This window comes from Oncorhynchus mykiss, chromosome 7 (genome assembly GCF_013265735.2).
Source record: "Oncorhynchus mykiss isolate Arlee chromosome 7, USDA_OmykA_1.1, whole genome shotgun sequence".
In the NCBI taxonomy this organism is placed as follows: Eukaryota; Metazoa; Chordata; class Actinopteri; order Salmoniformes; family Salmonidae; genus Oncorhynchus; species Oncorhynchus mykiss.
The window spans coordinates 4,684,421-4,701,920 of NC_048571.1; the positions used below are offsets into that span (position 1 = coordinate 4,684,421).

Here is a 17,500-nt window from a genome sequence, read left to right on the forward strand (position 1 = left end):
TTGCTGTGGGCTATTTATAAACAGTGTATGACAGCATGTATTCATGTATTCATAATACAGTGTATGACAGCATGTATTTATAATACAGTGTCTGACAGCATGTATTTATAATACAGTGTCTGACAGCATGTATTTATAATACAGTGTATGACAGCATGTATTTATAATACAGTGTCTGACAGCATGTATTCATAATACAGTGTCTGACAGCATATATTTATAATACAGTGTATGACAGCATGTATTTATAATACAGTGTATGACAGCATGTATTTATAATACAGTGTATGACAGCATGTACAGTGTATGACAGCATGTATTTATAATACAGTGTATGACAGCATGTATTTATAATACAGTGTCTGACAGCATGTATTTATAATACAGTGTATGACAGCATGTATTTATAATACAGTGTATGACAGCATGTATTTATAATACAGTGTATGACAGCATGTATTTATAATACAGTGTCTGACAGCATGTATTTATAATAGTGTATGACAGCATGTATTTATAATACAGTGTATGACAGCATGTATTTATAATACAGTGTCTGACAGCATGTATTTATAATACAGTGTCTGACAGCATGAATTTATAATACAGTGTCTGACAGCATGTATTTATAATAGTGTATGACAGCATGTATTTATAATACAGTGTATGACAGCATGTATTTATAATACAGTGTATGACAGCATGTATTTATAATACAGTGTCTGACAGCATGTATTTATAATACAGTGTATGACAGCATGTACAGTGTCTGACAGCATGTATTTATAATACAGTGTCTGACAGCATGTATTTATAATACAGTGTCTGACAGCATGTATTTATAATACAGTGTATGACAGCATGTACAGTGTATGACAGCATGTATTTATAATACAGTGTATGACAGCATGTATTTATAATACAGTGTCTGACAGCATGTATTTATAATACAGTGTCTGACAGCATGAATTTATAATACAGTGTCTGACAGCATGTATTTATAATAGTGTATGACAGCATGTATTTATAATACAGTGTATGACAGCATGTATTTATAATACAGTGTATGACAGCATGTATTTATAATACAGTGTATGACAGCATGTATTTATAATACAGTGTCTGACAGCATGTATTTATAATACAGTGTATGACAGCATGTACAGTGTCTGACAGCATGTATTTATAATACAGTGTCTGACAGCATGTATTTATAATACAGTGTCTGACAGCATGTATTTATAATACAGTGTATGACAGCATGTACAGTGTATGACAGCATGTATTTATAATACAGTGTATGACAGCATGTATTGGGGTTAAAGATTAGCTATTTTATTAATGCAAGAAACATAAATGATGCACACTTCATATTTCACATTTATGGGAAAAATAAATCCTTCTATTATCAATTATTGAGATTCCAAGTGAGTCATTCAAACATTTCTTCAAACTTGTGACAGATTCTTCACACGTGTGTGTGTGTGTGTGTGTGTGTGTGTGTGTGTGTGTGTGTGTGTGTGTGTGTGTGTGTGTGTGTGTGTGTGTGTAGTCAAGGGTGTGTGTTTTATGAAGTAGGATAGTACATCAATTTATCCCACTGATATAACATCATTCTTACCTGAACACATTTTGAGGGTGTGGTCTCTCACCTGTCTGTGGACATGGATGTGGTCTCTCACCTGTCTGTGGACATGGATGTGGTCTCTCACATGGATGTGGTCTCTCACATGGATGTGGTCTCTCACCTGTCTGTGGACATGGATGTGGTCTCTCACATGGATGTGGTCTCTCACCTGTCTGTGGACATGGATGTGGTCTCTCACATGGATGTGGTCTCTCACATGGATGTGGTCTCTCACATGGGTGTGGTCTCTCACCTGTCTGTGGACATGGATGTGGTCTCTCACATGGATGTGGTCTCTCACATGGGTGTGGTCTCTCACATGGGTGTGGTCTCTCACCTGTCTGTGGACATGGATGTGGTCTCTCACATGGGTGTGGTCTCCGGCTGGTGGAGCTGACTGCTAGAATGACATTTAGTTTATTTTACACACTCACTTTAAAAGGACATGGTCAATTGGTTATTGCATATTAATTACTCAATAAGGACTTTATTTTTCTTTGGGATTCTTTAAAACAAGCTCTACTTTGTTTCCCTAAAGGCTGTTTGATCACACTTAACAAGGGGAAGGTGGTCCTGTGGTCCTAGTCGTAGGAAGTAGGGGTGCTGAGGGGGTTGTAGAACCCCCTGGTAAATCACTATTTATTAAATAGTAATTGTATTTTTATAATTTCACCAAATTATTGCACCAGGCCTTTATTACTCCGGTACAGTGGAGAAAAATCCCCCCCCCCCTCCCTCCATGGCAAAACATCTTCCCGCGGCCATGCTAGCAGTTACCTCTCAGTCTCCCTTCATGCTGCATTATAACCAGGTAAATGCTGCTTCACCCCACAGTGACACACTTCAAGTGTGGTTGCACCTGCAAGTACCCAAAACAAAAAGCCTTGGAAAGGTTACATCTGTGGTTCCCAACCTTTTTCAGTTACTGTTCCACCAGCTGAATTCTGCTCTGCCTGGAGTACACCTGGAGTACCCCCTCATGTGCATTTTACCAGTAGGCCTACGTTCTCACGAGTCATCTCAAGTAGCCCGTGTGGAAAGGCTTAGTACCGTCAAGAGTCCTAGTACCCCCAAGAGTCCTAGTACCCCCAAGAGTCCTAGTACCCCCAAGAGTCCTAGTACCCCCGGTTGGAAACCACTTGGTTACATGATGATCTTGACACACTCCAAAAAGCAGCAGTCTAATGCCCTGCATCTCAGTGCTAACAGCGTCACTACAGACACCCTGGTTCGAATCCAAGCTGTATCACAACCGGCCGTGATTGAGAGTCCCATAGGGCGGCGCACAATTGGCCCAGCATCGTCCGGGTTTGGCCGGAGTAGGAGGTCATTGTAAATAAGAATGTGTTCTTAACTGACTTGCCTAGTTAAATAAAATAAAAAATGTGTTACATGATGATCTTGGATTGAGCTAAAACAAGCTCTGGATAGTTGACAAGAGATTCACCTCAGCAGTAGCAGCAGCAGATCCAATATGTCCGCTTCAGTACAATATTTACATGATGACATACAGAAGAAGACCTACTGGATTACAGCAGACAGGATACCTACTGGATTACAGCAGACAGGAGACCTACTGGATTACAGCAGACAGGAGACCTACTGGATTACAACACACAGGAGACCTACTGGATTACAACAGACAGGAGACCTACTGGATTACAGCAGACAGGAGACCTACTGGGTTACAGATGGCAGACAGGAGACCTACTGGATTACAGATGGCAGACAGGAGACCTACTGGATTACAGCGAGCAGACAGGAGACCTACTGGATTACAGCAGACAGGAGACCTACTGGGTTACAGATGGCAGACAGGAGACCTACTGGATTACAGATGGCAGACAGGAGACCTACTGGATTACAGCAGACAGAAGACCTACTGGATTACAGATGGCAGACAGGAGACCTACTGGATTACAGCAGACAGGAGACCTACTGGATTACAGCAGACAGGAGACCTACTGGGTTACAGATGGCAGACAGGAGACCTACTGGATTACAGATGGCAGACAGGAGACCTACTGGATTACAGCAGACAGGAGACCTACTGGATTACAGCAGACAGGAGACCTACTGGATTACAGCAGACAGGAGACCTACTGGGTTACAGATGGCAGACAGGAGACCTACTGGATTACAGCAGACAGGAGACCTACTGGATTACAGATGGCAGACAGGAGACCTACTGGATTACAGCGAGCAGACAGGAGACCTACTGGGTTACAGTGGGCAGACAGGAGGCCTACTGAATTACAGCGGGCAGACAGGAGACCTACTGGGTTACAGCGGGCAGACAGGAGACCTACTGGATTACAGCGGGCAGACAGGAGGCCTACTGAATTACAGCGGGCAGACAGGAGACCTACTGGGTTACAGCGGGCAGACAGGAGACCTACTGGGTTACAGCGGGCAGACAGGAGGCCTACTGGATTACAGCGGGCAGACAGGAGACCTACTGGGTTACAGCGGGCAGACAGGCAGGCAGGTCTTTCTAGTAAAAGAGGTTGACATCTCAATGAGACACAGATTCCTGGTCACAGAAAGGACACAGCATGAATAATGAATCTCTCTCAAGCTCTAGTGTGCTGCTACACACACACACACACACACACACTCTAGTCTCACAGTAGCTACAGTTTGCATGGCAGGTTTATTAGGATCATTACACTGCTGTTATTTTAGAGTTAGACTAGACATAACAGCTGGTTAACTGTTATTTTAGAGTTAGACTAGACATAACAGCTGGTTAACTGTTATTTTGGAGTTAGACTAGACATAACAGCTGGTTAACTGTTATTTTAGAGTTAGACTAGACATAACAGCTGGTTAACTGTTATTTTAGAGTTAGACTAGACATAACAGCTGGTTAACTGTTATTTTAGAGTTAGACTAGACATAACAGCTGGTTAACTGTTATTTTAGAGTTAGACTAGACATAACAGCTGGTCATGTGTTCTCACATCTGTCTTGGTGTAATGTGGTCCTCAAAACAGGTTTGGGGTCAAAGGAGCCACCTAAGCAATAAGGCACCTCGGGGGTTTGTGGTATATGGCCAATATACCATGGCTAAGGGCTGTTCTTAGGCACAACACAACGCAGAGTGCCTGGACACAGCCCTTAGCCGTGGTACATTGCCCATAGCGGTGTGTCTGTTCACACTGCTATGCTTTATCTTGGCCAGGTCACAGTTGTAAATGAGAACTTGTTCTTAACTGGCCTAGCTGGTTAAATAAAGGTGAAATAAAAAAAATAAATACCACAAACCCCCGAGGTGCCTTATTGATATTATAAAATGGTTACCAACGTAATTAGAGCAGTAAAAATAAATGTTTTGTCATACCCGTGGTATACGGTCTGATATACCACGGCTGTCAGCCAATCAGCATTCAGGCCTGGAACCAGCCAGGTTATAATTTAGAACATAGCCTATAGGCTACCCTAGTCTAGAGTATTAGTAGAGTACTAGTGCAACGTGAACGCTCCATCCACAGTATGGTCACTATGGAAACCATTCAGTCATTCACTCTGGCCTCTACTGAACGTCTTTTAATAACAATGACATGAATAAACATAGAATTGATAGAATGTTTAAAAATAGAATTGGTGAGAGGATCAGTCTCTTCCTGGAAATGCCTGATGGGATTACTCTCCACTTCATAGTGATGTAAATGACTAGTACTGGAGTGTTTCATATTAGTGTAGACTACAAGGCCTGCCTTGTGGAAGATGTCTTTCCACCTCTATGTGACGACCTGGTTACAAGGGGGGGAAATTGGCTAGTATCATTTTATAGAAGGCGTGGCTATGACATCATGCATATACACTGAGACACACCTTCAAGTCAAGGATGGTGTTCCGTTACTTAGCCTAAATGCCGGGGAGATAACACCCTTATATAGCCAGGGTGTGCCAGCAGAAGATTTTGTTACATGCACAACCAGGTTAATCAACATACTATGGAAGGGGCCTCCCGAGTGGCGCAGGGGTCTAAGGCGTCACTACAGATCCGGGTTCGATCTCGGGCTGTGTCGCAGCGGTCTACGGCTTCACTACTGATCCGGGTTCGATCTCGGGCTGTGTCGCAGCGGTCTAAGGTGTCACTACAGAATCCGGGTTCGATCTCGGGCTGTGTCGCAGACACAAGATCCAAGAGGCGGCGCACATTTGTCCCAGCGTCGTCCGGGTTAGGGGAGGGTTTGGCCCAGCGTCGTCCGGGTTAGGGGAGGGTTTGGCCCAGCGTCGTCCGGGTTAGGGGAGGGTTTGGCCCAGCGTCGTCCGGGTTAGGGGAAGGTTTGGCCCAGCGTCATCCGGGTTAGGGGAGGGTTTGGCCCAGCGTCGTCCGGGTTAGGGGAGGGTTTGGCCCAGCGTCGTCCGTGTTAGGGGAGGGTTTGGCCCAGCGTCATCCAGGTTAGGGGAGGGTTTGGCCCAGCATCGTCCGGGTTAGGGGAGGGTTTGGCCCAGCGTCATCCAGGTTAGGGGAGGGTTTGGCCCAGCATCGTCCGGGTTAGGGGAGGGTTTGGCCCAGTGTCGTCCGGGTTAGGGGAGGGTTTGGCCCAGCGTCGTCCGGGTTAGGGGAGGGTTTGGCCCAGCGTCGTCCGGGTTAGGGGAGGGTTTGGCCCAGTGTCGTCCGGGTTAGGGGAGGGTTTGGCCCAGTGTCGTCCGGGTTAGGGGAGGGTTTGGCCCAGCGTCGTCCGGGTTAGGGGAGGGTTTGGCCTGCCGGGATGTCCTTATACCATCGTACACTAGCGACTTCTGTGGTGGCGTGGGCGTATGCACGCTGACACGGTTGCCAGTTGGACGGTGTTTCCTCCATCACATTGGTAGCCAGTGGCCACCGTTTCCCTTATTATTATTCAACCATGCTGGTCATTTATGAACATTTGAACATCTTGGCCATGTTCTGTTATAATCTCCACCCGGCACAGCCAGAAGAGGACTGGCCACCCCACATAGCCTGGTTCCTCTCTAGGTTTCTTCCTAGGTTTTGGCCTTTCTAGGGAGTTTTTCCTAGCCACTGTGCTTCTACACCTGCATTGCTTGCTGTTTGGGGTTTTAGGCTGGGTTTCTGTACAGCACTTTGAGATATCAGCTGATGTACGAAGGGCTATATAAATAAATTTGATTTGATTTGATGACAGCTTTGCACACTCTTGGCATTCTCTCAACCAGCTTCATGAAATAACCACCTGGAATGAATTTCAATTAACAGGTGTGAATTGTTAAAAGTTCATTTGTGGAATTTCTTTACTTTTGAATGTGTTTGAGCCAGTCAGTTGTGTTGTTACAAGGTAGGGGTGGTATACAGAAGAGAGCCTTATTTGGTCAAATACAGTCCATGTTATGGAAAGAACAGTTCAAGTAAGCAAAGAGAAACGATAGTCCATCATTACTTTAAGACATGAAGAACTTTGAAAGTTTCCTCAAGTGCAGTCGCAAAAACCGAGTGATGGCGAGCGACGGAGTGCTGCATCAGATGACCTGGCCCCCACAACCACCCGACCTCAACCCGAATTGAGATGGTTCGGGATGAGTTGGACCGCAGAGTGAAGGAAAAGCAGCCAACAAGTTCTCAGCATATGTGGGAACTCCTTCAAGACTGTTAGAAAAGCATCCCTCATGAAGCTGTTTGAGAGAATGCCAAGAGTGTGCAAAGCTGTCATCAAGGCAAAGGGTGGCTACTTAGAAGAATCTCAAATATATATAATATATTTTGATTTGTTTAATATGCGTCCCAAATGACACCCTAGTCCCTCTTGGCCAAAAGGAGTGCACAATAAAGGGTCATTTGGGACGTAACATTGACTTGACTTCTTGTCTAAACCTTCTGACGCATCACGTCCCCACACACTTCCTCATACACTCTCTTACCCACTCCTGCTCTATTTTGGTCGCGCACTTTTCTTCAATCTGCTTTGAGCTGGCAGCAGTGGTGAGGAGTAGGTGGGATGATGGGAGATATAGGAGAAGGAGAAAGAGGAATGGAGAGGTGGAGGAGGAGGTCACGTGGAGAAGGAGGTGGAAGAGAGGAGGAGGGAGAGAGGTGGAGGAAGAGAGGAGAGGTGGAAAAGAAGAGAGGAGAGGAGGAAGAGAGGTGGAGGAGGAGGTAATGTGGAGGAGGTGGAAGAGAGGAGAGGAAGAGAGGAAAGGAGGAAGAGGAGAGGTGGAGGAGGAGGTAATGTGGAGAAGGAGGTGGAAGAGAGGAAAGGAGGAAGAGAGGAGAGGTGGAGGAGAGGAGAGAGGTACTGTAACTAGTAGCTAACACTTTGGCTAGACTAAGTGATTTGACACAGAGTCACTGTAAAAGCAGGTGGAATTATATAACAGCTAGCCAGTTTAACTGCCGCCACACACACACACACACAGACACACACACACACACACACACACACACACACACACACACACACACACACACACACACACACACACACACACACACACACACACACACACACACACACACACACACACACACACACACACACACACACACACACACACACACACACACACACACACACACACACACACTCTCTCACACACACACACACACTCACTCCAGTGGAGCCAGCAGCGGCTGTCCTCCTTGCCAAGGTGAGAGAGGGTCATGCTGAGAGTTTTAGTCTGAGTGGTGTTTGGAATGCAGGAACCATCACCCACTGTCTTTACTGTCTTCCCTGGTCCCTTTACCCTGCTTCACCCTGCTTCACCCTACAGGACCATCACTGTCTTCCCTGGTCCCTTTACCCTGCTTCACCCCACAGGACCATCACTGTCTTCCCTGGTCCCTTTACCCTGCTTCACCCCACAGGACCCATCACTGTCTTCCCTGGTCCCTTTACCCTGCTTCACCCTGCTTCACCCCACAGGACCATCACTGTCTTCCCTGGTCTCTTTACCCTGCTTCACCCCACAGGACCATCACTGTCTTCCCTGGTCCCTTTACCCTGCTTCACCCTGCTTCACCCTACAGGACCCATCACTGTCTTCCCTGGTCCCTTTACCCTGCTTCACCCCACAGGACCATCCCTGTCTTCCCTGGTCCCTTTACCCTGCTTCACCCCACAGGACCATCACTGTCTTCCCTGGTCCCTTTACCCTGCTTCACCCCACAGGACCATCACTGTCTTCCCTGGTCCCTTTACCCTGCTTCACCCTGCTTCACCCTACAGGACCCATCACTGTCTTCCCTGGTCCCTTTACCCTGCTTCACCCCACAGGACCATCACTGTCTTCCCTGGTCGCTTTACCCTGCTTCACCCCACAGGACCCATCACTGTCTTCCCTGGTCCCTTTACCCTGCTTCACCCTGCTTCACCCCACAGGACCATCACTGTCTTCCCTGGTCCCTTTACCCTGCTTCACCCCACAGGACCATCACTGTCTTCCCTGGTCCCTTTACCCTGCTTCACCCTACAGGACCCATCACTGTCTTCCCTGGTCCCTTTACCCTGCTTCACCCTACAGGACCATCACTGTCTTCCCTGGTTCCTTTACCCTGCTTCACCCTGCTTCACCCCACAGGACCATCACTGTCTTCCCTGGTCCCTTTACCCTGCTTCACCCCACAGGACCCATCACTGTCTTCCCTGGTCCCTTTACCCTGCTTCACCCTACAGGACCATCACTGTCTTCCCTGGTCCCTTTACCCTGCTTCACCCCACAGGACCCATCACTGTCTTCCCTGGTCCCTTTACCCTGCTTCACCCCACAGGACCATCACTGTCTTCCCTGGTCCCTTCACCCTGCTTCACCCTGCTTCACCCCACAGACACACACACACAATCAGTGTGTACACGGCGTCACATGTGATATAACCCCTTTGTGTACTCTTTGCAGTCAACACGTCCCTTGCGCTGTGTGTGTGTGTGTGTGTGTATTCAGGCACGTGGACAGATAGGGCTCTACCTGAGCAGAGCACATGCCCCTTTGCCCTTCCAATCTCCAAAGTGTCCTTTTGGGTGGTGGTAGAAATTCACACACTGATATTTGTTTGTTGTATACATTTTGTTGTTGTTGTTCTGAGCTCACTGCCTGTAAGTCGTCGTGGTAACTGTAGCATATGGTAGGAATATTCTAGTGAATAGGACTGAAGCCTGTGAGGCGAAGGGATTTGTATTTGTGTCATTTAATTTGCCTTTAAGATGTGTCCCTCTATTGCTTCTATGGAACTAAATGATCAAAGTCATAATTGCTTAACGAGCTGTTACGGAAAACCTTTTTAGACCCCGAAATATCTGTGGACGGGCCAGGTTGTATTGACCTCTGTATTCTCCTGACCTCTCCTTCAGCCACCAGACACAGACAACATGCTGGGACCATCCCAAGATGGCCGACCTCTACCAGTCTCTGGGTAAGAGGTCCACACACAGTGGACCAACAGACAAATTGAACCTTTGTCAAGTAGGACCTATTTCAGTTGCACTTGATTAGGTTTGCCCTGTATGGGGTTTTAAAATTCAGTGAACTTTCAATAAATTCCCTGTTTTCCAAAAAACATCCCGGTTGGTTTTCCTGCTTATTCCCTTCTGATTCCGGGAATCCTCCAACCAGGATTTCGGGAAAACCAGAGAGAATTTATTGAAAGTTTCCGGAATTTTGCAACCCTAGCTCTTTACAATTGTATTGTACTGTACCAAAAGTGTGAGCGAGCTACATCAAGTCAAGTAGCAGGACCAATGGCTGATTCTGGATGGAGATACACTGTGTTTAGTTTTACTGTCTCTCCATGCGTCTCTGCAGCCGACCTGAACAACGTGCGTTTCTCAGCCTACCGGACAGCCATGAAGCTGAGACGCCTGCAGAAAGCTCTGTGTCGTAAGTCCAACCCTCTCACAGTGTCACCACCCAAACTACCTCATCTCCCCCACCAGCTCTCCAACCCTCTCACAGTGTCACCACCCAAACTACCTCATCTCCCCCACCAGCTCTCCAACCCTCTCACAGTGTCACCGCCCAAACTACCTCATCTCCCCCACCAGCTCTCCAGCCCTCTCACAGTGTCACCGCCCAAACTACCTCATCTCCCCCACCAGCTCTCCAGCCCTCTCACAGTGTCACCGCCCAAAACTACCTCATCTCCCCCACCAGCTCTCCAACCCTCTCACAGTGTCACCGCCCAAACTACCTCATCTCCCCCACCAGCTCTCCAGCCCTCTCACAGTGTCACCGCCCAAACTACATCATCTCCCCCACCAGCTCTCCAACCCTCTCACAGTATCACCACCCAAACTACCTCATCTCCCCCACCAGCTCTCCAACCCTCTCACAGTGTCACCGCCCAAACTACCTCATCTCCCCCACCAGCTCTCCAGCCCTCTCACAGTGTCACCACCCAAACTACCTCATCTCCCCCACCAGCTCTCCAGCCCTCTCACAGTGTCACCGCACAAACTACCTCATCTCCCCCACCAGCTCTCCAACCCTCTCATAGTGTCACCGCCCAAAACTACCTCATCTCCCCCACCAGCTCTCCAGCCCTCTCACAGTGTCACCGCCCAAAACTACCTACTGTCCTACAGTACCTCCTCTACTCCATCACCCCACACAGAGTCACTGTCCTACAGTACCTCCTCTACTCCATCACCCTCTCGTCCGTTGTCCTCCCCTCACACTCTCCATCACTCACTCATTCATCGTTACACATCAGTTACACATCAGTTACTCTGTTACACATCAGTTATTCGGTTACACATCAGTTACTCTGTTACACATCAGTTATTCGGTTACACATCAGTTACTCTGTTACACATCAGTTATTCGGTTACACATCAGTTATTCGGTTACACATCAGTTACTCCCTCATCCTCTCCTCCATCCCTCCCTCATCTCATCCTCTCCTCTCCTCTCTCCCCTCCCTCATCTCCCCTCCCTCCTCTCCTCTCCAGTGGACCTCCTGGGTATGCCCGCAGCGTGTGAGGTCTTTGAGCAGCATGGCCTGAAGCAGAATGAGCATCTGATGGACATCATGCAGGTGATGACGTGTCTGACCAGCCTCTATGAGAAACTGGACCAGCAGCATGGGAACCTGGTCAACGTCCCGCTGTGTGTCGACATGTGTCTCAACTGGCTGCTCAATGTTTATGACACGTACGTATAGTACACACACAACACTCACGACACGACACTTAACGACACGACGCGTACCTAACGACACATCCCTATCGACACGTCCCTATCGACACGTCCCTAACGACACGTCCCTAACGACACGTACTTAACGACACGTACTTAACGACACGTCCCTATCGACACGTCCCTAACGACACGTCCCTATCGACACGTCCCTAACGACACGTACTTAACGACACGTCCCTAACAACACGTCCCTAACAACACGTACTTAACGACACCACCCTAACGACATGTCCCTAACGACACGTCCCTAACAACGCGTACTTAACGGCACCACCCTAACGACATGTCCCTAACGACACGTCCCTATCGACACGTCCCTAACGACACGTACTTAATGACACGTCCCTAACGACACGTCCCTAACAACACGTACTTAAAACTTCTTAGGGCTGCAATCCCGTTAACGGGATCGATTTGACAACAGCCAGTGAAAGTGCAGGGCGCCAAATTCAAAACAACAGAAATCTCATAATTAAAATTCCTCAAACATACATGTATCTTATACCGTTTTAAGGTAATCTTGTTGTTAATCCCACCACAGTGTCCGATTTCAAATGGGCTTTACAGCGAAAGCACCACAAACGATTATGTTAGGTCACAAAAAAGCACAAAGTCACAAAAAGCACAAATAGAGATCAAATTAATCACTAACCTTTGATGATCTTCATCAGATGACACTCATAGGACTTCATATTACACAATACATGTATGTTTTGTTTGATAAAGTTCATATTTACATTAAAAAAATCTCAGTATACATTGGGCACGTTACGTTCACTAGTTCCAAAAACATCCGGTGATATTGCAGAAAGCCATTTAAAAAAAAAATGTACATTCATTTTATAGAAATATTAATTATAAATGTCGATAAATACAATTGTTAGACATGGAAATATAGATATACCTCTCCTTAATGCAACCGCTGTGTCAGATTTTTAAAAAACATTACCGAAAAAGCAAACCATGCAATAATCTGAGACGGCGCTCAGAAAATAAATACAATTATCCGCCATGTTGGAGTCAACAGAAATCAGAAATCACATTATAAATATTCCCTTACCTTTGACGATCTTCATCAGAATGCACTCCCAGGAATCCTAGTTCCACAATAAATGCTTGATTTGTTCGATAATGTCCAGTATTTATGTCCAAGTAGCTACTTTTGTTAGCGCGTTTAGTACACAAATCCAAATGCTCGTGCAGGTCCAGCCGAACGTCGGACGAAAACTTCAAAAAGTTATATTACAGGTCGAAGAAACTTGTCAAACTAAGTATAGAATCAATCTTTAGGATGTTGTTATCATAAATATTCAATAATGCTCCAACCGGAGAATTCCTATGTCTGTAGAGAAGCAATGGAACGCAGGTCGGTATCATGTGAAATGCGCGTGACCAGGACCTGGCTCTCTGCCAGACCACTGACTCAAACAGCCATCCGGCTCCACAACACAGTAGAAGCCTCATTCAAATTTCTAAAGACGGTTGACATCTAGTGGAAGTGCAATTTGATCAATATCCCACTGTGTATTCAATAGGGGCTGGGTTGAAAATCGACCAACCTCAGATTTCCCACTTCCTGTTTGGCTTTCTTCTCAGGTTTTTGCCTGCCATATGAGTTCAGTTATACTCACAGACATCATTCAAACAGTTTTATAAACTAATATGTAGCAAACAGTTGCTAATATGCATATATTAGCAACTGTGACTGAGGAGCAGTCCGTTTACTCTGGGCACCTTATTCATCCAAGCTACTCAATACTGCCCCTGCAGCCATAAGAAGTTTTAACAACACGTCCCTAACAACACGTACTTAACGACACCACCCTAACGACATGTCCCTAACGACACGTCCCTAACAACGCGTACTTAACGGCACCACCCTAACGACATGTCCCTAACGACACGTCCCTATCGACACGTCCCTAACGACACGTACTTAATGACACGTCCCTAACGACACGTCCCTAACAACACGTACTTAAAACTTCTTAGGGCTGCAATCCCGTTAACGGGATCGATTTGACAACAGCCAGTGAAAGTGCAGGGCGCCAAATTCAAAACAACAGAAATCTCATAATTAAAATTCCTCAAACATACATGTATCTTATACCGTTTTAAGGTAATCTTGTTGTTAATCCCACCACAGTGTCCGATTTCAAATGGGCTTTACAGCGAAAGCACCACAAACGATTATGTTAGGTCACAAAAAAGCACAAAGTCACAAAAAGCACAAATAGAGATCAAATTAATCACTAACCTTTGATGATCTTCATCAGATGACACTCATAGGACTTCATATTACACAATACATGTATGTTTTGTTTGATAAAGTTCATATTTACATTAAAAAAATCTCAGTATACATTGGGCACGTTACGTTCACTAGTTCCAAAAACATCCGGTGATATTGCAGAAAGCCATTTAAAAAAAAAATGTACATTCATTTTATAGAAATATTAATTATAAATGTCGATAAATACAATTGTTAGACATGGAAATATAGATATACCTCTCCTTAATGCAACCGCTGTGTCAGATTTTTAAAAAACATTACCGAAAAAGCAAACCATGCAATAATCTGAGACGGCGCTCAGAAAATAAATACAATTATCCGCCATGTTGGAGTCAACAGAAATCAGAAATCACATTATAAATATTCCCTTACCTTTGACGATCTTCATCAGAATGCACTCCCAGGAATCCTAGTTCCACAATAAATGCTTGATTTGTTCGATAATGTCCAGTATTTATGTCCAAGTAGCTACTTTTGTTAGCGCGTTTAGTACACAAATCCAAATGCTCGTGCAGGTCCAGCCGAACGTCGGACGAAAACTTCAAAAAGTTATATTACAGGTCGAAGAAACTTGTCAAACTAAGTATAGAATCAATCTTTAGGATGTTGTTATCATAAATATTCAATAACGCTCCAACCGGAGAATTCCTATGTCTGTAGAGAAGCAATGGAACGCAGGTCGGTATCATGTGAAATGCGCGTGACCAGGACCTGGCTCTCTGCCAGACCACTGACTCAAACAGCCATCCGGCTCCACAACACAGTAGAAGCCTCATTCAAATTTCTAAAGACGGTTGACATCTAGTGGAAGTGCAATTTGATCAATATCCCACTGTGTATTCAATAGGGGCTGGGTTGAAAATCGACCAACCTCAGATTTCCCACTTCCTGTTTGGCTTTCTTCTCAGGTTTTTGCCTGCCATATGAGTTCAGTTATACTCACAGACATCATTCAAACAGTTTTATAAACTAATATGTAGCAAACAGTTGCTAATATGCATATATTAGCAACTGTGACTGAGGAGCAGTCCGTTTACTCTGGGCACCTTATTCATCCAAGCTACTCAATACTGCCCCTGCAGCCATAAGAAGTTTTAACGACACGTCCCTAACGACACGTACTTAACGACACGTCCCTAACGACACGTCCCTAACAACACGTCCCTAACGACACGTACTTATCGACATGTCCCTAACGACACGTCCCTAACGACACGTCCCTAACGACACGTCCCTAACGACACGTCCCTAACGACACGTCCCTAACGACACGTACCTAACGACACGTCCCTAACGACACGTACCTAACGACACGTCCCTATCAACACGTACCTAACGACGCGTACTTAACGACACGTACCTAACGACACGTCCCTAACGACACGTACTTATCAACATGTCCCTAACGACACGTCCCTAACGACATGTCCCTAACGACACGTACTTATCAACATGTCCCTAACGACACGTACCTAACGACACGTCCCTAACGACACGTCCCTATCGACACGTACCTAACGACGCATACTTAACGACACGTCCCTAACGACACGTACCTAACGACACGTCCCTAACGACACGTACCTAACGACACCTACCTAACGACACGTACCTAACGGCATGTCCCTAACGACACGTACTTATCAACATGTCCCTAACGACACGTCCCTAAAGACACGTACCTAACGACACGTCCCTAACGACACGTACTTATCAACACGTCCCTAACGACACGTACTTATCAACACGTCCCTAACGACGCGTACTTATCAACACGTCCCTAACGACACGTACTTATCAACACGTCCCTAACGACGCGTACTTATCAACACGTCCCTAACGACACGTACTTATCAACACGTCCCTAACGACGCGTACTTAACGACACGTCCCTAACGACGCGTACTTAATGACACATCCCTAACGACGCGTACTTAACGACACGTCCCTAACGACGCGTACTTAACGACACGTCCTTAACGACACGTACTTATCAACACGTCCCTAACGACGCGTACTTAACGACACGTACCTAACGACGCGTACTTAACGACACGTCCCTAACGACGCGTACTTAACGACACGTCCCTAACGACGCGTACTTAACGACACGTCCCTAACGACACGTACTTATCAACACGTCCCTAACGACGCGTACTTAACGACACGTCCCTAACGACACGTCCTTAACGACGCGTACTTAACGACACGTCCCTAACGACACGTCCCTAACGACACGTACCTATCGACACGTCCCTATCGACACGTCCCTAACATCTGATTTATTGATATGATTGATTGATCTGATTTATTGATATGATTGATTGGTTTCACAGAGGAAGAAGTGGAAAAATCAGAACTCTGTCCTTCAAAACCGGCATCATCTCACTCTGCAAAGCACACCTGGAGGACAAATACAGATGTAAGTAGTGACTGATCTTTATATTACCTCACCTGGAGGACAAATACAGATGTGGTCTAGTATGTTAGTATAACTAGTATAACTAGTATATAGAGACAGTATCCATGTGGTCTAGTCTGTTAGTATAACTAGTATATAGAGACAGTATCCATGTGGTCTAGTCTGTTAGTATAACTAGTATATAGAGACAGTATCCATGTGGTCTAGTCTGTTAGTATAACTAGTATATAGAGACAGTATCCATGTGGTCTAGTCTGTTAGTATAACTAGTATATAGAGACAGTATCCATGTGGTCTAGTCTGTTAGTATGTTAGTATGTATCTCTTGACTTGGGTATTTACCTCCCTCCCTCCCTCCCTCCCTCCCTCCCTCCCTCCCTCCCTCCCTCCCTCCCTCCCTCCCTCCCTCCCTCCCTCTCCCACCTCTACCAGTCCTGTTCCGCCAGGTAGCCAGTGCAACAGGGTTCTGTGACCAGCGGAGGCTGGGTCTTCTCCTCCATGATTCCATCCAGATCCCCCGTCAGCTGGGAGAGGTGGCCTCCTTCGGGGGCTCCAACATCGAGCCCAGCGTCCGCAGCTGCTTCCAGTTTGTATGTGAAGCTAGTAGCTGTGGTCCTAGCTATGCACACACACACACACATACACACACAAACAACGTACATATAACATACAGGCGTATAAACTACCTCACATTCCACACTACTGTGCTAAGCACATTCTGCAGATCACACGGTAACCATACTGTGCACTGTGGGAAAATGTCTGACAAAGTGTCTCTTTAAGTAGAGAGAGAGTAATTTGTGGTTAATCAGTAGGTCTATACATTGCACTCTGAAAATACCATACAAAAAAATATTATAATAAAAAATAGGAATAAAAGAAGGACATCAGACAGGACTGCTGGGAAGATCTCAGTTGGAATCATCTTTCTAGATCATCCACAGCAGCCAATTTAGCCAAAGTACATCTGTTAGCCTGCTAGCTAGGTTAGCCAAAGAACATATGTTAGCCTGCTAGC

General features: G+C 46.0%; 1 protein-coding gene across 24 annotated transcripts in view; it reads left to right on the forward strand.

Moving 5' to 3' along the window:
• The window catches only part of LOC110519331 (dystrophin-like), a 369,908-nt gene that overhangs the window by 329,051 nt on the left and 23,357 nt on the right, over window positions 1–17,500 (forward strand). For all 24 annotated transcript variants that reach the window (XM_036982105.1, XM_036982095.1, XM_036982096.1 and 21 more), the window contains 5 exons: window positions 9,922–9,983; window positions 10,373–10,447; window positions 11,518–11,719; window positions 16,397–16,482; window positions 16,915–17,072. In XM_036982105.1, coding sequence (XP_036838000.1) covers window positions 9,922–9,983; window positions 10,373–10,447; window positions 11,518–11,719; window positions 16,397–16,482; window positions 16,915–17,072 — 583 coding nt within the window. The remainder of the gene's footprint in view (window positions 1–9,921; window positions 9,984–10,372; window positions 10,448–11,517; window positions 11,720–16,396; window positions 16,483–16,914; window positions 17,073–17,500) is intronic.